The sequence below is a fragment of the Rhipicephalus microplus genome, unplaced genomic scaffold (assembly GCF_043290135.1).
Source record: "Rhipicephalus microplus isolate Deutch F79 unplaced genomic scaffold, USDA_Rmic scaffold_56, whole genome shotgun sequence".
NCBI lineage: Eukaryota > Metazoa > Arthropoda > Arachnida > Ixodida > Ixodidae > Rhipicephalus > Rhipicephalus microplus.
The window spans coordinates 1,638,325-1,659,946 of record NW_027464629.1 but is presented as its reverse complement, the minus strand read 5'-3'; the positions used below and the strand labels follow the sequence as shown (position 1 = coordinate 1,659,946).

The following is a 21,622-nucleotide window of genomic DNA, read 5'->3' as shown; positions in this document are numbered from 1 at the left end:
GGCCTCATCGACGAATAATATGAGTGCTTTTAACAATGCATACAGGAGCAGAGGCCTGTTTCATTAAATGCAAAGTATTTCTTTGCGTACTGCAGGTACTTTGCGCTTGCGTCTGTCTGTCTGTCTGTCTGTCTGTCTGTCTGTCTGTCTGTCTGTCTGTCTGTCTGTCTATCTATCTATCTATCTATCTATCTATCTATCTATCTATCTATCTATCTATCTATCTATCTATCTATATAGACTCCTGTGTATGGGTGCTCTCGTGATTACCCCTTAACTTGAGGTAAACCAAAATTAGTATGGTAGGATGCTTTGACGAAACGCCTCACTGGTCATGACATGAATAATGTCACAGTCCCGTCACGTGCGTTGTCAAACACTTTTCAGAAAACAAAGGCACTAACCTGAGGACAGGTATGTGCCACTGGTATGTGGGTTTGTGCCACAGGAGGAAATTGGCAGTTTATATCTACCTAGGAATGGTGAGAACACACGTTTATTTTAACGCGTAAGCATTAAAAAAACACATTGGCAGCGTTGACTGGACGAATGCAAAAAATAAATGTAAGGGTTTCAGCAGGAATCAGACCCCAGCATTGTGCGTGGCACAAAATTGTTTTACCACACAACGACGCCCCGTCTGAGTACTACTTTTTGAGTAGGCCCTAATAATCGTGGAACGCCACTAGTCATTGCAGTACTGCTTATTCAATTTTGTGAACGTTATATATGTACTCCTATGATACAGCCGTCATATCGGGCCAACGTCAATTGTTGTTAGACGCCATCCGCTGTATATTTATTTATGTAGGATTGTTCAGATCTACCATCCTCGGAAGCATCAGCGCAAGCTTCAGTGGTTTATTCAGGTTGCCGCTCCTGTGGTTGCTAATATCCATGTTGCTGTTGAGATCGTTACGCAACTATAATAAACTGTTAGTATAAAACGCATGCTGCTGTATAACGTATGTCTGTGCGTGCACTTGTACATATACATTTAGCGCCACATCGCAACATTTTCCTCAATAAAAAATTAACACAGTCACCTTCTAAGCATGCTTCGCATAACATCCATTCCCAACGTAGGATGGGTCTGGCGAAATGTTTATGTTTGTTTTGTGGTAAACGGAGTTGAGCCGCCAGTATAGCTCGTCTCGCCGACTCGTCTCGCAGGCATAACTACTGCGTCCTCGTCTTGCAGGCATAACTACTACACACGAACAGTTGCCTTCTTTAACGTCAGGCCCACTAAACAGGTTCTTCAACTTGAAGTAAACGTGACGCGGTTCGGCGGAGAGGCTCGATGTTTCTGTACCTTTCGCCTTCGACGAAGCAACGCGATTCGACGTTACAATCAAGAAACTTGAGCACAGCGCCAAGCGAAAGTGCAGCGTTGACTCTGTTCAACGCTCTTATGTTTGTTTTATTGATCAGTGTTTCCAGCACAACAAGCATTTTATGGAGTTGTAAACATTCCAATCGCCACACAGATGTCACCTCTGTTCACAATGCCATTTGTCAGAAAAAACAAACTAGTGCCCAGGGGCCCGACTCTCGATCGTTTCACCTGGTAAGCTGTCCACTTTGGCCTCCACTGATTGGACAGAGCTGGGCGAGCTGCGCACCTCCTGTTTCTGATATTTCTTCGGGGACCTAATATTGACATCTGCAAGATTGGGAACCCTCGACACAAAGGAGAAACGCGGAATGTAATTAACTGGTATACAAATCCCTCCCCCAGCGGCCTGCTCCTGGACGCACATCTGGTATGCCGTGCATTAACTCTAATCACCTTAGCCCTTTAATTAGGTTAACGAGACCGCTCACGTGACGCACCAGAAGGTCGCCAAGCATTCTGGGCACACACTCATACGCAATTATATACCTGCGTAGTTTTTTAAGTGTCCTCTTACTGCACGTTTCGTCCACTTTCTTTCTCTTTATGCTGGGAATGCGCTTGTGGGTTTGGTGCATCGATGCGGTCAACAGTGTCATGACGTCATGTTTTCTTTGCAGAACTGAACGTGATTCACCGAAGTATGGTCTCTAGGTAGTCGAGTTTTACAGTTGAACCCCGCCATGGTGGTCTATAGTGACTAAGGTACTCGGTTGCTGACCCGTAAGTCATTCCGTGGGATCGGATCCCGGCTTCAGCGGCTGCAGTTTCGATCGATGCGAAAATGCTGTTGTCCCGTATGCTCGAATTCGGGTGCACGATAAAGAACTCCAGGTGGCCGAAATTTCCGGAGACCCTCCCTACGGCGCCTCTCATATTCATATGCTGGTTTTATGCCAAACATGAATTATACAGCCCAGTAGGTGGATCCATCGACAATCGCACCATTGTTCCTGCGCATACGATCGCTGAAGGCATTTGCGAGTAGAGTCGCGAAACCAAAAAAACAAACAAACAAATGAGCAGCAAAATCAGTTGCTTTGCGGTCAAACGGCCACGTCCAACCAGTCGCGTTGCGACTAACTGAGTCACGTGACTGGTTCTAGTTACAGGTGGGAACGAGCCGTGCGAGGGGTGTATTTTGCACGGCTCCCAACAATTAGCTCCGCCACGATTACAAGAGCGCTCACGAGGCACCAGAAGGAGTACAGGTAGAACACCGACACCATGTCGAAGAAGTTCAGCTGCGAGCGGCTCTCGCCCCGGCAACACTGCCCCACAGACACCAGCTTGGCGTTGTGGTAGTGATGCACAATGCCACTCTCCACCAGCCTGTAGACACTGTAAAAAAGCAAGGGTGAACACTTCAGAAACGGCACCGTAAACTGCCGCAAACACCTGCATGGAAAACATTTTTGAGGGCCTACAGTTGGTACATATTTTCGAAAATATTTATTTACTTATTTTCTTATTTATTTATTTAGGATTACTGACAATCTGAGATGAGACCGAGAAGGAAAAAGGGTGTTACAGTCGCTAGAACAATAAGAAAAGTAAATCAGTACAAGTCGTTCTCAAAGTACCATAAATGACATATTCAGTGGCAACACGTAGAAACAGCAACAGAATACAGTAAGTTGTATGAGAATACGGGAAAAAAACGTAAATACAAAAATAACTTACATACTGTATATGCAATAAAAAGTCGTTTCAAGTCCAGTGAGAGCATACAATATTGAGCACCAATAAGCACGACATGTGCCACAGCCTTGTGTGGCTGCATGAAAAAGCTACACTGTCACATCGCAGCCCCATTCGGCGCCCTGAAACTGAAACCAAAATGTGTCCACATGGAAAAGGTAATAATATTTATTAAGCGAGAATAAATTATTCTTTGTGGGTGTATTAAGGTTTCTGGAGCGTTTACAGCAAGTGTTGCTTGCTTGCAGTAAAAGAATCCCAGCATAACTATAGAGTGCATGATGATGAGTGGGGCGAAGCGCCTATCCGTCCGTTCATTTTTGCTCCCATTCATCCGTGCGTACGTTCATACGTCCATCTGTCTGTGCATCCATCCTTCTGTCCATGTGTCTATCCGTCTGTGCGACGTCCGTCATCCATGCGTCCATCCTTCCATCCAACCTTTCACCCCTGCGTCCGTCCGTGCATCTGTATAAGGGCTGTCCGGAGAGCCCGCGAAGTCGCCGAGAGCCTGAACCTCCCGGCGCCATCGTGGGTGGGGCTCCCAGATGCTACCCCCTTACGGGAGCATTCTCGTCTGCTCAGGACTAAATAAGTTCCTTGACTCACTGACTGACTCCAAGTACCGCCATCTCGCACCTTATCATCATATATTCACAATATAGAAGTACCGCCATCCTGCGGACATTCAAAGGGACTAAACGAGAGGTGGCACTCGCGCACTATCTTACGGCCTGCGCTTCGTGTCTACTTCCCACCTTTCACCGCCTCTAGTACACAGCTATATAATAGTTCACTATATTTATGAAACTGTGGCCCAATCCTTGCTAAAACCAAGTAGGTTGCGCCCAGCGAGTTTAACGTGGCAATCTGCTCTGGTCAGATAGTGCGCAAAGTGCATGCTTCCGATATTATTTTTTTAAAAAGCATCAAGTTCAAGGCAAATTTTATTAGAAATTAAGTCACCAATACTCGTCTGTGTAAGTTATTTCATCAGAAACAACTATTTTTTATTTAGGAGTAACGTGTGTGGGTTTCCTCCTCAATTGAAAAGGGTGCGCGTGCCTCTCCTCCAGTCCGACAATGGAGGCGGCTACGTACTAATACTACTACGAATACTGCTACATACATTGTGGCGCCTGACCCACGCCATAGGAAGCTTTGCCCCCAGAGGGGGGGGGGGGAATCGAAAAAGAAATGGGCGCACCACCCCTTAACGTGTACTTGAAAGAGAGCACACCGTGAATTCGCTGTAGTTTTTGTTACTGTTACTCGTTGCAAACTCACGCCCCACGGGTTTATCGCCTCGCTCTTCGGAAGCACGAGGGTTCATCACGTGTCTGCTCAACCTTGTTGCATCATGTGATTGCTAAGAGTGTTTACGGGGAAAGCACTACTGCGTGAGCGCGTTCTGGCAGTGCTTGGGCCAGCTGTTTCGTGAGCGCAATAAGGTTGGTTACGCACACCAGATTGAACCTCACCATAAGCTGCTTCGCATCTAAAAGAGTGTTTCACACCTGCCGTCATAACTGTTGGCGGCACCGAATGAGGCTTCCACGATTAAATGCACATATATATACACCCCATAAAGTGAGCGAAGAGATGGTAAGTGCAGTGCTTGCCTCGCCGTTCGCTTCCTCTCTTCTCTGCGCCCAACTTTCTCGTTTGCTCGTGCCTTACTTTCGGTGCTGGCTGGGCGCCTCTCAAGAAAATCGGGAAACGTGTGCTCGAGAAGCCGCTATGAAGCGCCAACGCGCCGCCGAGAACGCTGCCGCCCCACTCTCCCGCCTGCTCGTGCCTCACTCTCGACCGATCGCTGGTTGGGCGCCTCTCAAGAACATCCGGAAACGTGTGCTCGAGACGCCGCTGTGAAACGCCAACACCGAGCCAAGAACGCTGGCGCCCCACTCTCCTGTCTGCTCGCTCCTCACTGTCGGCCGTTCGCTGGCTGGGCAGCTCTTAAGGTGATGGCAGAAGTCGGCAAAGACGAATGTCTCACCACAACGGTACCCTCTCTGGGCGCAATAAATGCATTCGCATTTCCTCAAGATTCCTTTCTGTAAGCTGTGGGCATTTTTTAACATGTCCACTGGGTCTATTCTTACTGTGTGTCAATAGTATTCATTGGACAACAAATTGCATTACAGTAAGCTATGTTTCGTAATTTGTTATCACTCTGATGTGTACTCACATTCCCGAGAGCCTTTGACGAAGGTCCTCGGGAAGCTGGCGACGCATGTAGGCAGCGAAGTGGTATGAAAAGAGCCGAGCATCTCCAAAGTAGAATTCTCCAATTCGCTGTCCCTTGCAGTAGCGGTTGACCTGCAACATAAAATGGTGCCTGTAATTAGCACAAAGTTGCGCGCTTCTGCGACAGACGCTCCCTAATTAAGATTCCAGTGGGCCAGTACAAATGTCCTAACTAAAAGTTTTCAAGAGTGCAATACACAAGTGTGTGTTACATCAATGAATTTTCGTTTTCTTGACGAATATGTCAATCTAGTATGGTAGTCAGCAAGCCTAATACTAAAGCTCCTATGCGGGACTGTGGCTAGTTTGACTAACGTCAGCCGCCAGCCTTTGCAGAAACTGAATTGAGGCCGTAGCTGCGAATCGCCGCCGGCGTGCTTTGTGGCCAATACTGGGGAGAAGAGACGAGAGATCCTCGCGTTCTTCTCTGGGGAGCTTTTCTTCCTCGGGGAGCACGAGTTTTTGCGGCATATAGGTCGTGCCCTTTCGAAAGGGTAAAACTCATTTTCCCACCGACGTGGTGCTAAGCAGTGCCCGTCGAGTAGTTATTCATAATTTTGTTTGTAAGCAAATGTGTTTCATTGCATCTATTGTAACGTTTTATCGTTCATTGTATCATGATATCACATGAATTCTTATGTACACTTATGCCAACATTGTCAGGTATATTAGAGCAATGATGTCTTTCTTTCAACGTAGTGATGTTGGTCGTGGTACATAGATCTGTCGAAGTATATGTGCCTATTACTGGAATGTTATGAAACTTTGTTTTTGTACAGATTGTAAATAAACTTTTTCTATACAAGTGTCCCTTGGACACTTGTGGACGGCTTTGAGCACTACCATAGTAGAGAACCAAGTACTCTAAATTGTTAACCACTTTTTATAAACACTGGTCTCTTTTGATTTGTCTTGGGACGACTTCATGCTTTCCGAGTACCAAGTATTGTAATTCGTTAAACAGTTTTGATAAACACGGGAACTTTTAGTTGGGCGTACGTAACGAGCCCCTGTACGCAGCGGGACGGCTTTCAGCTCTTCCTTAGTAGAGTAACATGTGCTCGAAATCATTAACCACTTTATCCAAATACACGTCCTAAGCGACAGAAGAGTGACGGGATGGCTTTATGCTCTCCCATAGTGGAGTACCAAGTACTCAAAATTGTTACCCACTTTTCTTAAACACACTACCAGAGCGTTTTTTGTCGATGTGGCTTCATGAAGTGTGAGACCTAAGGGACGGCTTTCAGCTTTCTCATAGCAGAGTACCGAGTACTCTAAATCATTAGGCACTTTTTTCTAAACCCACAGTATACGTCAGCTTGCATGGACGCACATTTATGTCGGCACATTGCACGCACGTATTCGTGTCGAAAAGAAACTACTAAACTGCCGCAGCCTCTGTGGTGTGAAGTGTATGTCGCTGAAGTCACGATGATAGCGTCTATGCGTTTATACAGAACGCGCGTGGCCAACGTCCAGCGTGGAAACGAAACTTCCGAACACTGCGTGCTCTAGATCAGGTATTTCATGTGCGCCGCGGGAGGTCAAGATGAAATGGGTTTGCTGCAGCCAATGAGACCTTGATCGCCAAAGATTGAGGTAAGACTGTGGATGGCGACCACGAATTTCTAAGCCCACGGCCGTTGCGGTTGTTGGCGAACACTGTTGTCGCTACTTTGTATAGCGCATTTGCAGAGCTTCATATTAGGCGCGCTCTGAGAGAGAGAGAGAGAGTAAGTGAGAGAGAGAAGGGAGGGAGAGAGGTTGATGAAGGAAAGACACAGAACTTCACCTCTAAAATACTGCGGTTGCCGTGCACTTTTAAAGGAGGATCGTCTTGAATCGACCGCGTTTGACCACCATACGATCATAATAATGAACGCTTGTTGTCACTAAACCGTACATATGCTTACCGGGGCCGCCTGACACGGGATAATTATGCGATTTACTTTGGATAGACCCAATGAGCTCTTAAGGACGAAACACAATAACACCTCACAATGTCCATTCGTCTGCAAACCGTCAGTTCACCAGTGCAAAATCGAAACACAGATGTGCCATCTGTGCGGCGCCGTGCTCAAAACAACCACATCGATCAACTTACTCTGTTACAGCACACCATCCTTCCGCGCTTACCTCTGTCCGTGCATCTGTGCGTCCATCCATCTGTGCGTACGTGCATCCGTTCATCCTTTATTCTACTCGGCAACTTCGACGTAGACATTACATTGGGACCTGGCGTCGCCAACTCGACATCATACTGCGACCTTTTATTGGATGGGTTTCAGTGGCTTCCGGGTACCTGCGAATTTTTCGCCCGTGCCGCTTCCCCAAAAGACCAACAACTGGGCAAGTTGGTATCAATTCTTACTACTGTAACTGCGCCACAACCTAAGACAAATGTTCACGAAGGAAAGAAAGCACGAAACACAAAGGCCGACTTTCAACTAAGGTTTAATTCACACGTGCAGAACATTATTATGGACCCATGCGTGGCTTCACACAGATAAAAAAACCATCCGGAGAATCAAGTGGGTAACAGGCCGGGCAGGTCAAGAAGTACTTGTTGAAAACGCCAACTTTTCAGCGGCCGTACCGTGTATTCACGCGCTCTCGTATGAGTTAAAAAAACGTAGCTGTCAGATACGGCGTGGACGTGGCTTTTAAATGTGAAGCATTTTTTGGCGTACTTCGGTGACTTTGGGCGTATCTATCTATCTATCTATCTATCTATCTATCTATCTATCTATCTATCTATCTATCTATCTATCTATCTATATATCTATCTATCTCTTTAGCCGCTTACGACTTTTAGGTGTCCTGGCCGTTTGGATAATGGTATCAACACCAAACTTTGTATGACATAACATAACTGTATGACGAACATAACTAAATAGTCATAACATAAAAATCATGACATGGATGTCATGGATGTCATGATTTACGTTTCATAGTCTTGCACCTCTTGTGGTTGTTTCGTTCGCATGACATGTTATGAAACTGGTACCATATAACATGACTGCATAACGAACACAAGCGACAGATCCTAACATGAAAAATAAGACAAGCGTGTCGTGTAACAACGTGACTGTGTGTCACACTCATGACGTGCTCGCGGTCGTTTCGCTAGCTTTGCATATACTAAATTTGGTATAACAACACGTGAATAGATGACGAAGGATGACAGGTGCAAACATGATAATCAAAAGATGCTTGTCAAGTAAAAACATGACAACATGCTATGCTCATGATGCGCACGCAGCCGTTTCGATGGCTTCATATGTACCAATTTCGGTATTACGTGACGTGAACGAGCGACATAGCTAAATGACACGTCCAATCATGATGATCATGACATGCGTCTCATGCAACAACATGACTACGTCCCACCCTGGTGATGCATTCGTGGCCGATTCGCTAGCTTCACATATGCCAAATTTGTTATTACACCACATGTATGGATGACGAAGGTATGTGACTGGTGCAAACATGATAATCATGAGATGCGTGTCATGTACGAACATCACGACATGCCACACTCAAGGCGCCTATACACTTCAACATGACCCGGTGTGCGTGCGCGCCGGCAATCGTTTCATTGCGTCACCCTGGCAATGCCAAGCCAGGCGCCGATATCCCCCTTGTAGAGAACTGTGGATCTGCCCACTGAACTCCATTGTGGATCTGCCTGCCATATACTCGCAGGTGGCGCTGCGTTGCTTTGACGCATGCGTGTTTGAGCGTACATGGCGTCCGTTCGTCGCGAAGAGAAGCAGACGCGGTGCCGTTTAGGTAACGTCGTAGATGCGAAATGCAGCTTGTCGCATATCACGCCAATTGCCGCTGGGCTGCGCCGACGGACGCTGGTCGTGCCAGTCGCGTTTCGCTAGCGTGGCGTCGCTGTGCCCAGCCAGCGCGTGCGGCTACGTTGCGTCGGAGTATATTGGGGCTTTCATGACGCACTCACCGCCGTTTCGCTAGCTCAACCTGTACCAAAATTGGGAGGTGAATAGAATACGAAGGTAAATAACACGTCTGAACGTGATAATAATAATATGCGTTTCATGTAAAACATGACTACATGCTACGCTCATAGTGTTCTCGCAGCCGTTTCACTAGTTCCACACATACCAAATTTGGTACTACGTGACGTGAATGGGCGACGAATGCAAATGACAAGTCCAAACATGACAATCATGAGATGAATGTCATGCAAAACACGACTACTTACTATGCTCATAGCACGCTCGCGGCCGTTTCGCTGGCTTCATATATACCAAAGCTGGTATCAGCCGACGTTAATAGATGACGAAGGTAAATGAAACGTCCAAACATGATAATAATGACATCGATGTCATGTACGGCATAACTTACCTCCGTCTTGTAACGTTGTGCTGATTTTAAAGTAACCTATCAACCTTCCTCATTCGTGCTTCGCATATCATCGATTCCCACTGTACGTGGGATCTGCCAATTTTTTTCGGTGCCCAACAAATTAGGAGAAATTTGTCATGATGTAAACAAAAAAGCGGAAATGTAAAAAAATGCAAATATTAGTGTAGGCTGTAGTGTTAAGAACTAACTGCAAAAGTTTAGTGTGCCTTGGTTGTTGTTTATCGAATAACCCTGTCATGAAGTGCCGCATACATTGGCCTGGCGGGAGGGTGTGTTATTGTTAAGGTAGGTAAACAAGATACATATTACGGGTGGACGTAGCAATGGAATATCACGTATGAATGCGCATTGTCAGCAGTGAGGATGTACACCCCACACCAGTAAAACCAGCACAGTGTCACGAAAACTTAATCAGGAAACTCGAAAGATTATCAAGGCTTAGTACATACGAAAATAAATCCAATTATTCGTCAGCTGTCCGTCGATAGCTTTGAAAAATAGATAAACCCTATACTTGAATGGGTCGATATATTCATGTTATTTGTGCATTTTAATTCGGTGCGCAGACGGCCTATCTATGTGAAGCCAGGCGTCGGTATATATTGATGTTCTCCACATGTGAAAAAACTGTCAGAGACCATGCACAGAGGGAATCAATGATATGCGACGCACGAGTGAAAAATGTTGATATGTTTCTTTAAAATAAGCACAACGTTACGCGGTGAAGGTAAATGATTCCACACATGACTACCGTGTCACGATTATCATGTCTGGATGGGTCGTTTACCTTCGTCATATATTCACGTCACGTGATACCAAATTTAGTATGAGTGGAGCTACCGAAACGGCCGCAAGCATGCTATGAGCGTGGTACGTTGTCATGTTCTTACATGACGCGCGCCTGAGGTTTATCATGTTTGCACCAGTCATGTATTTCGTCATTCTTTGGCGTCGCGTAACACCAATTTTGGTATATGTGGAGCCAGCAAGACGACCGGTAGCAGATCATGAAGGTCCCTATATACTTCAATGTAGCGTTGACGCGCGCGCACGCTGGGCACAGCAACGCTACGTTTGCAAAACGCGAGCACTCTATATTCCGTCGGCGTAGCCCAACGGCTACCGGTGCGAAATGCGACATGCTGAATTTCGCGCCGATGCGTTACCCAGACAACACTGCGTCTCTCTCTTTTCGTGATGGAGAGACGCCGTACGCGCTGAAATGCGCATGCGTCAGAGCAACACAGCGCGGCGCGTGCCTGCGAGTATGATAGGACCAGCGCCTGCCGTGGCTGCGCCGGCGTGAGTGGCGAAATGAACATCGGCGAGATCACGCACCGCGTGACATCGAAATGTATTGGCGCCTTGACTGTGGCATGTAGTCATGTTCTCACATGACATGCATCTCATGATTATCATGTTTGCACCTGTCACATACATTCGTCATCCATTGAGGTCACGTAATACCAACTTTCGCATATGTGAAGCTAGAGAAACGGCCGCGATTGCATCAAGAGTGTTGCATGTAGTCATGTGTTTACATGACACGCATGTCGTGATTATCATGTTTGGATGTGTCATTTACCTATGTCGTCCGTTCGCGTTGCGTAAAACCAAGTTTAGTACATGTGAAGCAAGCGAAACAGCCGCGAGCACATCATGAGAATAGCATGTAGTCATGTTGTTACATGACACGCATCTCATAATTATCATGTTTGCACCAGTGCATCCTGTGTGTGTGCCCGTTATGCGCTGTTGAAAGAGAATCTCTTAAGTGCCTCACAGATGACATAGACTGCCGACCTTTTTCGGAAGAGAAACTTTGAGTGCTTGGGAACGTGTGGATCACAAACAAAACAGTTTAAAGGGCCTGCTCGCATTTCTATGTAAGACACGTTTAGATCCCCATTTTAGATGCGGAGCATCCAATACTCGAGGCTGGTAGTGCGGCGCCGTCCGCAAGCTTCCTCCTCCTTCTTCCACCATCTGTGCATCCCTTCCTCCTCTATACACCGCGCGCGCTTCACTCCCCCACCATCTGTGCATCCTTCCTCCTCTACACACCGCGTGCGCTTCTCCTCTTCACGAACATTCGCTAGCTGTATAATGTAGCGCGCATGTGCCGTCACGCTTCGAGAACATCGGCAGCTGACGCGCGCGCATGCGCCGTCGCGCTTCGAGAACATCGGCAGCTGACGCGCGCGCATGCGCCGTTGCGCTTCTCCCCCTTCTCGAACATTCGACAGCTGACGCGCGCATGCACCGTCACCCACCATCTGGGCCGCGCGCGCTTCTCCCCTTCCAGAACATTCTACAATTCTCCTGATTCTCCAGTGGACGCGCATGCGCCGTCGCGCTTCGAGAACATTCAACAGCTGACAGTGCATGCGCCGTCGCGCCGTATATATACTCAAGGTCAGCGCTCGCTCGCTCAGTTGCCGCTCGTCGGTTGGTTTGTACGGCGCGTCGACGTCCAAGGTCGCGGTGAAATGAATTCCAACGAATCCACAAACACAATGATCGACGTCCCTTCGACCAGCGCCGCCCTTTCGCATACGTGTGTACGTGTTCACTCATTTAACACCCCCTCCTACAACCACGTTAACCAATTTAGCCATCGACCCAAGTAAGTCGCAATTTAACACCCCATTTCACAACCACGTTAACCAATTTAGCCATCGACCCAAGTAAGTCGCACTTTAACACCCCGTTAACCAATTATATGCTCCGCATCCTCCTCAGTGTTCCCCCGAGGGAAGCTGCGGGCAATTTTTTTAGAGAATCTGCTAATGTAGAGACTTTTGTTTGTATACTACACCGAACGAGACATTGTGTGCAGTGACTCATTGAGATATACCACATTCACCCCACATCATACCTTCCTCTTTCTTTACCTTTTCACCTTACCCCCGTCAGGAGTAGCAGCAACGCTGACTAAATTTCAAGGCCGAAAGGCTGCCGCAGTGACGTCAGAGGGTGGGGGCCCAGTTACGCCGCGAACGCTGCGGAAAGCCTGTGTTTCGTTCACGTTTTAGGAGAACCAACGCTCCCGCTCTCGCAGCTGCTGCGGCTTGATTGGGCCGAATAAAATATGTGAAAAAAAAAGTCTTACTGAGCATGCTCAGTTGGGCAACTGGGCCCCCAACCTCTGACGTCACTGCGGCAGCCTTTCGGCCTTGAAATTTAGTCGGCGTTGGTAGCAGGCTAGAAAACAGCTTTCAAGGCCGACCTCTCCTCCTTCTCATGGTGCCGTTGAGCAGGCCCATGGCACCCGCATACGCCTTGCGGATGGCCGCGTCGATTCGCTTCCTCTCCGCTTCCGTCCACTTGTGAAAGGCCCCCGCGTATGCTGCGTGGCTAACTGCAAAGGCCTGCAGCAGTCGCAGGAGGCTCGCTTCTCGGATTCCTCGGGACCTCGACGTGACCCTCTTGACGAGTCTCGTCGCTATCCCGATCTTCGTTACTATGTGGTTGGCTGCCGTCCCGTTCGTGCGGTGGGCGTCCACGTACATGCCTACGCTCTCGGAGATCGGCGAGGCCCAACGTACTGCTCAATTGACGCGCCTGGGCCGCACCGCGGTCGGCAGGCGGCTGCTGGAACGAGTGGGCCTGTCCTCCCCCGAGGAACAGGACCACGAAACGTCTCCACTCACGGAGTCAACCATGCGAAGACTGGTGGTGTATCCGCTGCCAAAGAACATGGGTCCCGGCGAAAGCGAGGGACGACGAGCGGCGCGAGCCAGGGCGCTGCTGCTGCAACATCAGAACGACGAGGGCGCCGTCTACGTGGACGTGGCCCAAGTCAAGAACAAGGACGCCTACGTGGCGGCGGCGGTCGCCGCAACGACGGGCAAGATCGTCACGTCATGCAGCGTGCGTACGCGGAGCGCGAGCCAGGCCGAGGAGATGGCGATAGCCTTGGCGGCGCGCTCCCCGGGCGTGCGGACAATACTCAGTGACAGCAAGACGGCCATCCGTAGCTTCTCGCGCGGAGCCGTGTGCGGGGCGGCTGCTAGGGCGTTGGCAAGCGACGAGTCCAAGTCGAGGCTGACGCTAAAATGGTTCCCGGCTCACATGGGTAGGGACCTGATACCAGGATCTCCGAACCGCAACGAGGAGGCGGATGCCGCGGCCCGTGGTCTCGCCACGTGCCGGACCGCGGCCGCGCCCGCCTCCGAAGACGCGACGGCGACCGAAGAAGAAGGCGAGGAGCAGCTGCTCGATTACGGCGACATCCTCGCGTGGTACAGGGAGCAACGGCGTGGCTTCCCGCCTCCGCACAAGGATCTTACCCGGTGGGAGGCGGTGAGGTTGCGCCAGCTCCAAACCGAGACTGTGCTGACCCCATCGCTAGCGCGACACGTGTGCCCCGAACTCTACGTGAGTGAAATGTGCAGTGTGTGCGCGAGCGCGAGAGCCACCCTGGCTCACATACTCTGGGGATGTGACGCAGACAGCGCGGACGGTCCGGTGTTACCGCCGCAAGTAGAACAGCGTGTGGGGTCTACGGACCCAGAAGACCAGCGAAGGGCCGTCCGGCAGCTCGAGGTCGCACTGGCGCTGCAAAGGCGAAAGGGGGACACCCTCAGTAACCCGAGCGGCGCCGGGGCACGAAGGCCTTGAGGTCTAGGCCCGCGTGACATTAGGACTTCTAGTGTAACGTGAGATAGGGTGAACCCCACGCCCTGCGCGGCCGGAGGGAATCCCGCATGCTGGAACCCAATAAAGTTTATTCTCTCTCTCTCTCCTCCTTCTCATTAAACACCTTCTTCTTCCTTCCTTCCTTGCACCAGTATCATACCTTCGTCTTCCATTCACGTCCCATAATACCAAATTTGGTATCGCTGAAGCTAGCGAAACAGCCGCCAGCGCATCGTGAGCGTGGAATGTAGTCATATTGTTACATGACACGCATCTCACGATTATCATGTTTGCACCAGTCACATACCTCAGCCATCCATTCACGTACCGATATACCAAATTTAGTATATGTGACGCTAGCGAAACGGCCGCGAGCACATCATGAGCGTGCCATGTTGTTATGTTGTTACATGCCACGCATGTAATGATTTTCATGTTAGGGTCTGCCGCTTGTGTTCACCATACAATCATGTCATAGCATACCAGCTTTGCAACATGCCATGTGAACAGAACCACCGCAAGAGCTACAGGACCATGAAATGTTAATCATGACATTCATGAGATATATGTCATTATTTTCATGTTATGACGTCAAATATGTTCTTCATAGAGTCATCATGTGCCCTACCAAGTTGGGTATCGATACCATTATCAAAACGGCCAGGAGAGCTAAAAGTCGTAGGCGGGATAGATAGATAGATAGATAGATAGATAGATAGATAGATAGATAGATAGATAGATAGATAGATGCGCTCTAAGTCGGCGAAGTTCACTAAGAGTTTGTATTTAATAAAAGTTCAGTTGAGAGGCGGCGCTTGTGTCTCTTGTTTGCTTTTTTAGGGGCGAAGCTCCTTATAGCGGCACCCGTTTGTCCCTCGTAGTCGTTGTAGTATGTAACAAGTATAACATTTCGACCTCTAAGGTGGTGCCGGTGAGATTGTGCATTGTTGAACAATAAATAATAATGGTCAATGTACATGCCAATGACTGCTAATAGGAAACGAGAGACAGGACCATTCGGCTTTTAGTTAATGCGCACGCTGCGATCCCCGCTGGCAGGCATTGGCATGTACATTGAGCACTATCTGACAAGAAAGGGTTCCTACGTTATACTCTCCGGACGTAACCTCTTTGGTTTTAGAAAGGTTCAGCAAGCGTTGGGCCGCAGTGCCATGAATACAGCGAACTAGTATATACCATTAACTCGAGGTAATTAAAGGTGGGAAGAAGACCCCAAGTGCAAGCCGTAAGAAAGGGTGCGTGTGCCACCTCTCGTTCAGTCCTTGGAATGTACGCTGGATGGTGGTGCTTCTATATGGGGAATAAAGGATGAAAAGATGCGAGATGGCGGTAGTAGGAGTGTTGAATAGGTGAACGAACAAACACACAGAGAGATGCATGGATGGACGCATGAACGGATGCAGGGGCGGATGCATGGTCGAACGCAGGGACGAACGCACGAATAGACGCACGCATGGACGGGCGGATGGACGCATGGACGGTCACACAGACGGATGCATAGACGGACGGAAGCAAGAACGAATGGACGGATGAATGCTCTGCCCCACTCTCCATCTTTCATTCCGTGGATACGCTGCCAATTTTTTTCATGTACATTTGTCTCTTGATATGGCGTCGTTTCAGTAGTATGACTTCCCCGAAGGTCTGCTCATTAGAAGCCTGTTTAGTATACTTGGCCTAGAATACACGGAATCGTTCAGCCTCCAAAAAAAATATAATATGAGTCCGTTGGCTTGGGTCCTGTGAAAAGGCACGAATAAAATAACATACAGACTAGAGGGATCCTAAATTCTTATACTTCGCTTGCCCTTATAAACACGCCTTTTCACGTAGGGATAGAACTGTTATTATTGCCGCGGAAGCCATAGTTTCGGTGGGTGGCCACGACTATTCGCGTTCCGCATGGTATATACTACCAGTGCCGCTGCGCATAGTGGCAAAAGAAAAAGTAAAGGTAGGTGGATCAATTAATCTCCTATTCATTGGAGGAAATCTTTATGATACAAGAATTACTATGTTTATTTGAACTTAAACAGCAGTATCCAACAGTGGCCAGCCTAAGTGTCAGACAGTACTACTGTAAGTAGTACTGTAAGTCCGCAATGCTAAATGACCAGTTATCTTGACATTGGAGCGAATGCTGTGGAGGCGGGACTTCCCCAGAAGTCCAGCAGCTTGCGGTGGGTTTCGGTTTTCTTCGCTCGGAACGTTAGTACACAGCGAAAACTGTTTATCTGAAAAATTCGATAGACAGCAACATTTCAATAGTTGAGTATACCTTTCAGCGTCATACTACCAGTAGAATATTCCCTAAGAACTAAGCAGTACGTTTGCGGCTGCATACTGACCAGCTACTTCATAAACGCCATGTTTATTTTGGAAAACAGACGTACTGGAAGAGTGGTGCTGTCTAAGAAATGGAAAGAAAAAGAAGGCGCTTTAGCAAAATGAACAATAACCTACCCACGGCTTCCCGCAACCATTTTAGTCTCACAAGAAATAAAGTGGTATTTATTTCAGCAAGGTAACATAGAAAAGTATGGGTAAACACGTTTTTTTTCGTTGCCTTAGTAGCAGGCATGTACTTTGGTTGTGTAGCTTCTACAGTGCTGTCAAGGAAAGTTGTCGTCATGCAGTATAGAATAATTTAAACATATGCTACTTACTGTCATTCATGAAATAGGAAATCTACCTATAATAGGCTACGTAAACGATCGCAAATATACGTTTTGCGAATGTTTGCTTGTGTGCTAATAATGAATTCCTGCTTCATCTTTGCGAAGGCCCGGTTTCTCATTCAGGAGAGCTGAACAAAGTGTTCCGACCAAGCAAAACGATTCTTCATTCTAATTTAAATAATATTTGCTCTTTCAACATCGAGCGTTTAAGTTAGCTTGGCGAAAGATTTTAGTTCTCTTTTTCAAGATACCGACATGAGCGTAGGAGTTCCGGGACCTCTATTCACTAGGATGCTGTTCACGTATTGGTCTTCTAAGAGGCAGAATACTTAACGAGCTAAAGGCAACAGAAGCAAAGAGCACTGAGAGGTTCCCACGACGTCTGAATACATTAATAAATGCTTCCTCGGCAGCACCGCGAAACCCAACCGAGCTTGCTTAATAATCAACCGTTCTCTCGGAAACGTGGCGTTGCATCAGCCATGAAAATGTCGACACGTGGTGGATGGAATCGATTCAAACAATTGCAAGCAATAGAGGAAAGATGCAATATATAATTCAGTGATGATTACAATATTCCGTAATGCAAATTTTGAGCGCAGCTTCACGTTAGCGCTACGCCTAAGTCGTTTCGCGTCTTTGCTGCTCTTGTAACTGGATAACGTTGTTTGGTACATATTTGCACATAAATTGCTTGTGATGCAGGGCTACGCAAGGAGGTAAAAAAAATGCTGGATTGGAAGCTCCCGCGATTCTTTGCCAACAATAGTGAAGCAAGCTTCTGCCTTCCAAAAATTTAAAAACATTCAATTTTCTTGTTGTGCCCACTGAGGCATCAAGTGGCTTGACATGTAAGTCAAAAAGCTACGTTAACTGGCAATGAAAATATAATTGTTTCCTATAAAATAACCCACAGAGACAATTATCATCGACTTAATCTCCAATGAAAATTACCTCACATTCGAGGCTTTCCAAGAAAAACTAGTAACACAAGGAGGGGCTTTGATCACTATCTCACCCAAAAGTTTGTCACACTCGTTGGGCGTGTGACAAAAACACTCCTTATCAATCGCTGAACGCTAATAGCTAATCATGCATCTAGTAAGATGGCTGCCGCAGCCGCTTTGTTACGGTGGGTGCGGCTTCACTCCTGGGCAATTATTTCCACTCCAAAATTTTTTTAAACCTCCTTGGTGCTACGCACACCACTCTGTGCACTGCAGGCGTGGCGTAACGAGCGAAACAATGACAGCCCCGTTACGACAAAGGGAGCCAAACGCATGCAGTCCACGTGCCAGCCCTAAATGCGCACGAGTTCCGACTGAGCAGTAAGCGTGCATGACGAAGCAAACGGCAACATCAAGTTTTTTGACACTGGCAGAGGCAAGAGAACACAACTTTATAGTAATTAGAAATGTCGAGACATCTCGACACCTCTTTCGTCTAGTCACGAAAAACCCTTCCCATCCGCTCATATCCAACATCGTGAACCGTGCTGGAGCGCACGTACACCTTGTGTACCAACAGTACATTTCCCGGCTTCCTGTGTCGACACATTGGCCACTGGACCAAAACTACCCATTCATGGCTGCTTGAGCTACCAACTATTGAAACGTCAATAGAAGGACTTCGCAGCAAACATGAAGTGCCAACCGTTGCCACCCAGCAGTTGGCATCGCATCATCTGTTTGACAGGTACCAGGGATACACTCACGTGTACACTGACGGCTCCGTCACCAAAAAGACAGCGACATCAGCATTCATAATTCCGGAATTGCACGAAGAATATGCATGTCGGTTGGGTCACCTCTCTTCTTCAACAAGTCGGAACTCGTAGCAAGTTTGCTAGCCATAAGTTTATTAAACTGTCAATGACACCAACAAAATGAGTGGTAATTACAGACTCTCTGGCAGCACTGGCATGTGTGGAAAATGCCACTTCAAAGCACATTGACGTGCGTGTAGTATACGCTATACTAAAAGAGCTCTCAGAAGCTACGAAGTCGAATCATCGAGTGGCATTTCAGTGGGTTCCCAGTCACTGCGGAATCGAGGGAAATGAAATGGCGGATGAGTTGGCGAAAACCGCTAATAATTCTACGCAAACGTGCCTCATTCCGGTATCTCAATATAGTGTAAATAGAATTTTAAGAACAACAAAACGTGAATTATGCCTGTCTACCTGGTTCACAGAAAAAACAAAGGAATTTATTCTATATTCAGTTGATCCTAATCTTGAATACCAATTAGACCGTGACCTTCCAAGACGTATAGACACACTCATTCATCGCCTACGACTCGTAACTGCTTACACAAAGCACTTTCTACTTCGTATTCATCGTTCAACATCGTCAGCATTTTCATGCGGCCATGACGATGAGGATATCTGTCACCTCTTGCTCGACTGTCCGAAACACGACACACACCGAAAGCGACTAGAACAAGAACTGCATAGGTTAGATCCTGAGGGACCATTCGGGTTGAATAAAATACTAGGTCCATGTCCATCCAAAACAAACGGCAAAGCAATGAAGGTGCTGCAACACTTCTTCGGAGAAACGAACATTTGTGACGACTACTGAGCGGACAAAAGTTAAAAGTGAGCGTGTCGTCTAGGTGTTTGTTCTGCCCATATAAGAGAACTTTTGCTCTCATCCATATAGGACTGTATATATGTATATATGTCATTGTTTTTTCATATTTTTATTTGTACCAAATAAGTGGAAAGGGGTAGCCGTCGCCAAGCAACGGTGACAAAACTCCTTTGTTTATTTTCTATTTGAATAAAAAAAGTGAGATATAGGCCAGTGGCTCGTCATTGCGCCATACTTCGCGTTTGCTCTCTTTCGCCTTAGTTCGCATCATCGGCTATGCCGACACTTGGACAGCTGTCCTGAGAACACATAAAATTAAAGAAACCATGTGATTAATGGTGTCATCTAATGGAAGATGGGGAGTAGCTGAATAACTCTACGCCAGAGCACTCCACTTTGGCGGAGGGCAACTGACGGGAATCTGCCAATTGAACATTCATTCTCTTCCCCGTACATATGCAGACAGATATACCCAGCCTTATTCACATTTACCTGCGCCCTTTTCAAGACACAGGCCGCAACCTTAGACCACATCATCGAGGGATGCAGCAAGAACCCTCCTAAACAGTTGCCCCGTAGAGTGGATGTCGTGACGGAGCTGCTCCAGATTTGAGAATGGAACATACAGGCTGCGCTCTCAATCTAACAATGGAATATACTTGCTCCGCGTGGAGTAGAAGAAAGCATTAACGGAAGTTCTTTAAATCTGCCAGTGAATAACACCGTAAGATAAAGGTGGTTTGTGAATATGGGCCTAGGAGTCCAAAATATTAGTTATCCTAAGGAAGTTCTTAATCACTTTTTAAAGTAGACATGGAATGACTTCAGTGTCGGAGTTCAATCCCTCCTGAATCGGTTGCCGCAAAAAATTTACCCAACACGCCAAGAACAAGCAAAGTTACAGAAACTAGTAGAGTGCTTTAAGCACTTTCCTTTTATGTCCCGGCGAAAGTGCTGGCTGATAATCAAGGTATAATGACTTGGAGCTTCGAGCCTGTCAGCACATTCCCAGCGTAATGAGAAAGGAAGCGGGAGAATCGTTTCAAGAAAATTAAATGATGCAAACTATTGTAGATGAATAGGCGACAGGAAGGAGCGTCAGCTCACAACTAACTTTGATCTTGCAAAACCTCCACACTATGCCCACCATGTACCACATGCGCAATAGCACGTCATTACATCACATGGGAGGAATGTACAGTAGCAGGACACTTAGACAAGCCCAAACTTGCGTATGAACAGGTTCTATGGTGTTTCCGAATGATGCCGAAAATGCGCACCGACTTTCCAAGTGCATCAGGCTGGTTAAACTCCATTCAAGGGCAAATGTGATAGAAGTTCATGCACAGCCTCGGAGACGTGAATCTAAAAGAGGATCTCTGGGGGCAGCATTTGTTGCGGTGAAACGCATTCCGTCTGTCTCATTTATACCGGGAGTGGTGAAGGTTTTGTGAAGTCAGAATGACATTGCGGAACAATCACTGGAAACAGGGTGCGTGGTGCTGGCTGGCTTGGACCATTCAGTGGTGGCCGAAGGAGACAGTCTACAAGTTGTACCCGTCGAGAATAGCGCCCCTGCTGTACAGCTGTGTCCCCTGCCGGACACAGCATCATGGCCGGGAACGCACCGATGAGCCTTGGGTGCTCCTCACGCTCGACATAGAGTAACTTCTACGTAACGGACGCAATTCATACTTCGCTAAAAAAACGCATGCATAGCAATCGAATGAACGCCACATCTCGCGTTCATAATTTGGTGTCACTGCTCCTTTCACTTGGAGTATAAACTAAAATTAGTATAGGAGAGTAAGATGGTTTGACGAATGCGACTCGCTGGTCATGACTCATGACATGAATAATGTGACGATTTCGTTTCGTACATTGCCGAACACTTTACGCCTGAGAGTGACACATCCCCTCGAGTGGGCATGTGCCACTGGTGT

The 21,622-nt window shown here is 47.5% G+C and overlaps 1 protein-coding gene across 1 annotated transcript in view; it reads right to left on the bottom strand.

The window, feature by feature from the left end:
* Positions 1-2,502: 2,502 nt before the first annotated feature.
* LOC142788362 (glutamate receptor-like) overlaps positions 2,503-21,622 on the bottom strand; it is a 34,862-nt gene continuing 15,742 nt past the window's right edge. Inside the window, exons 8-9 of the mRNA XM_075884926.1 lie at positions 5,289-5,419; positions 2,503-2,737 (exon numbers count right to left, since the gene is read on the bottom strand). Of these exons, the coding sequence (XP_075741041.1) occupies positions 2,503-2,737; positions 5,289-5,419 (366 nt within the window). The remainder of the gene's footprint in view (positions 2,738-5,288; positions 5,420-21,622) is intronic.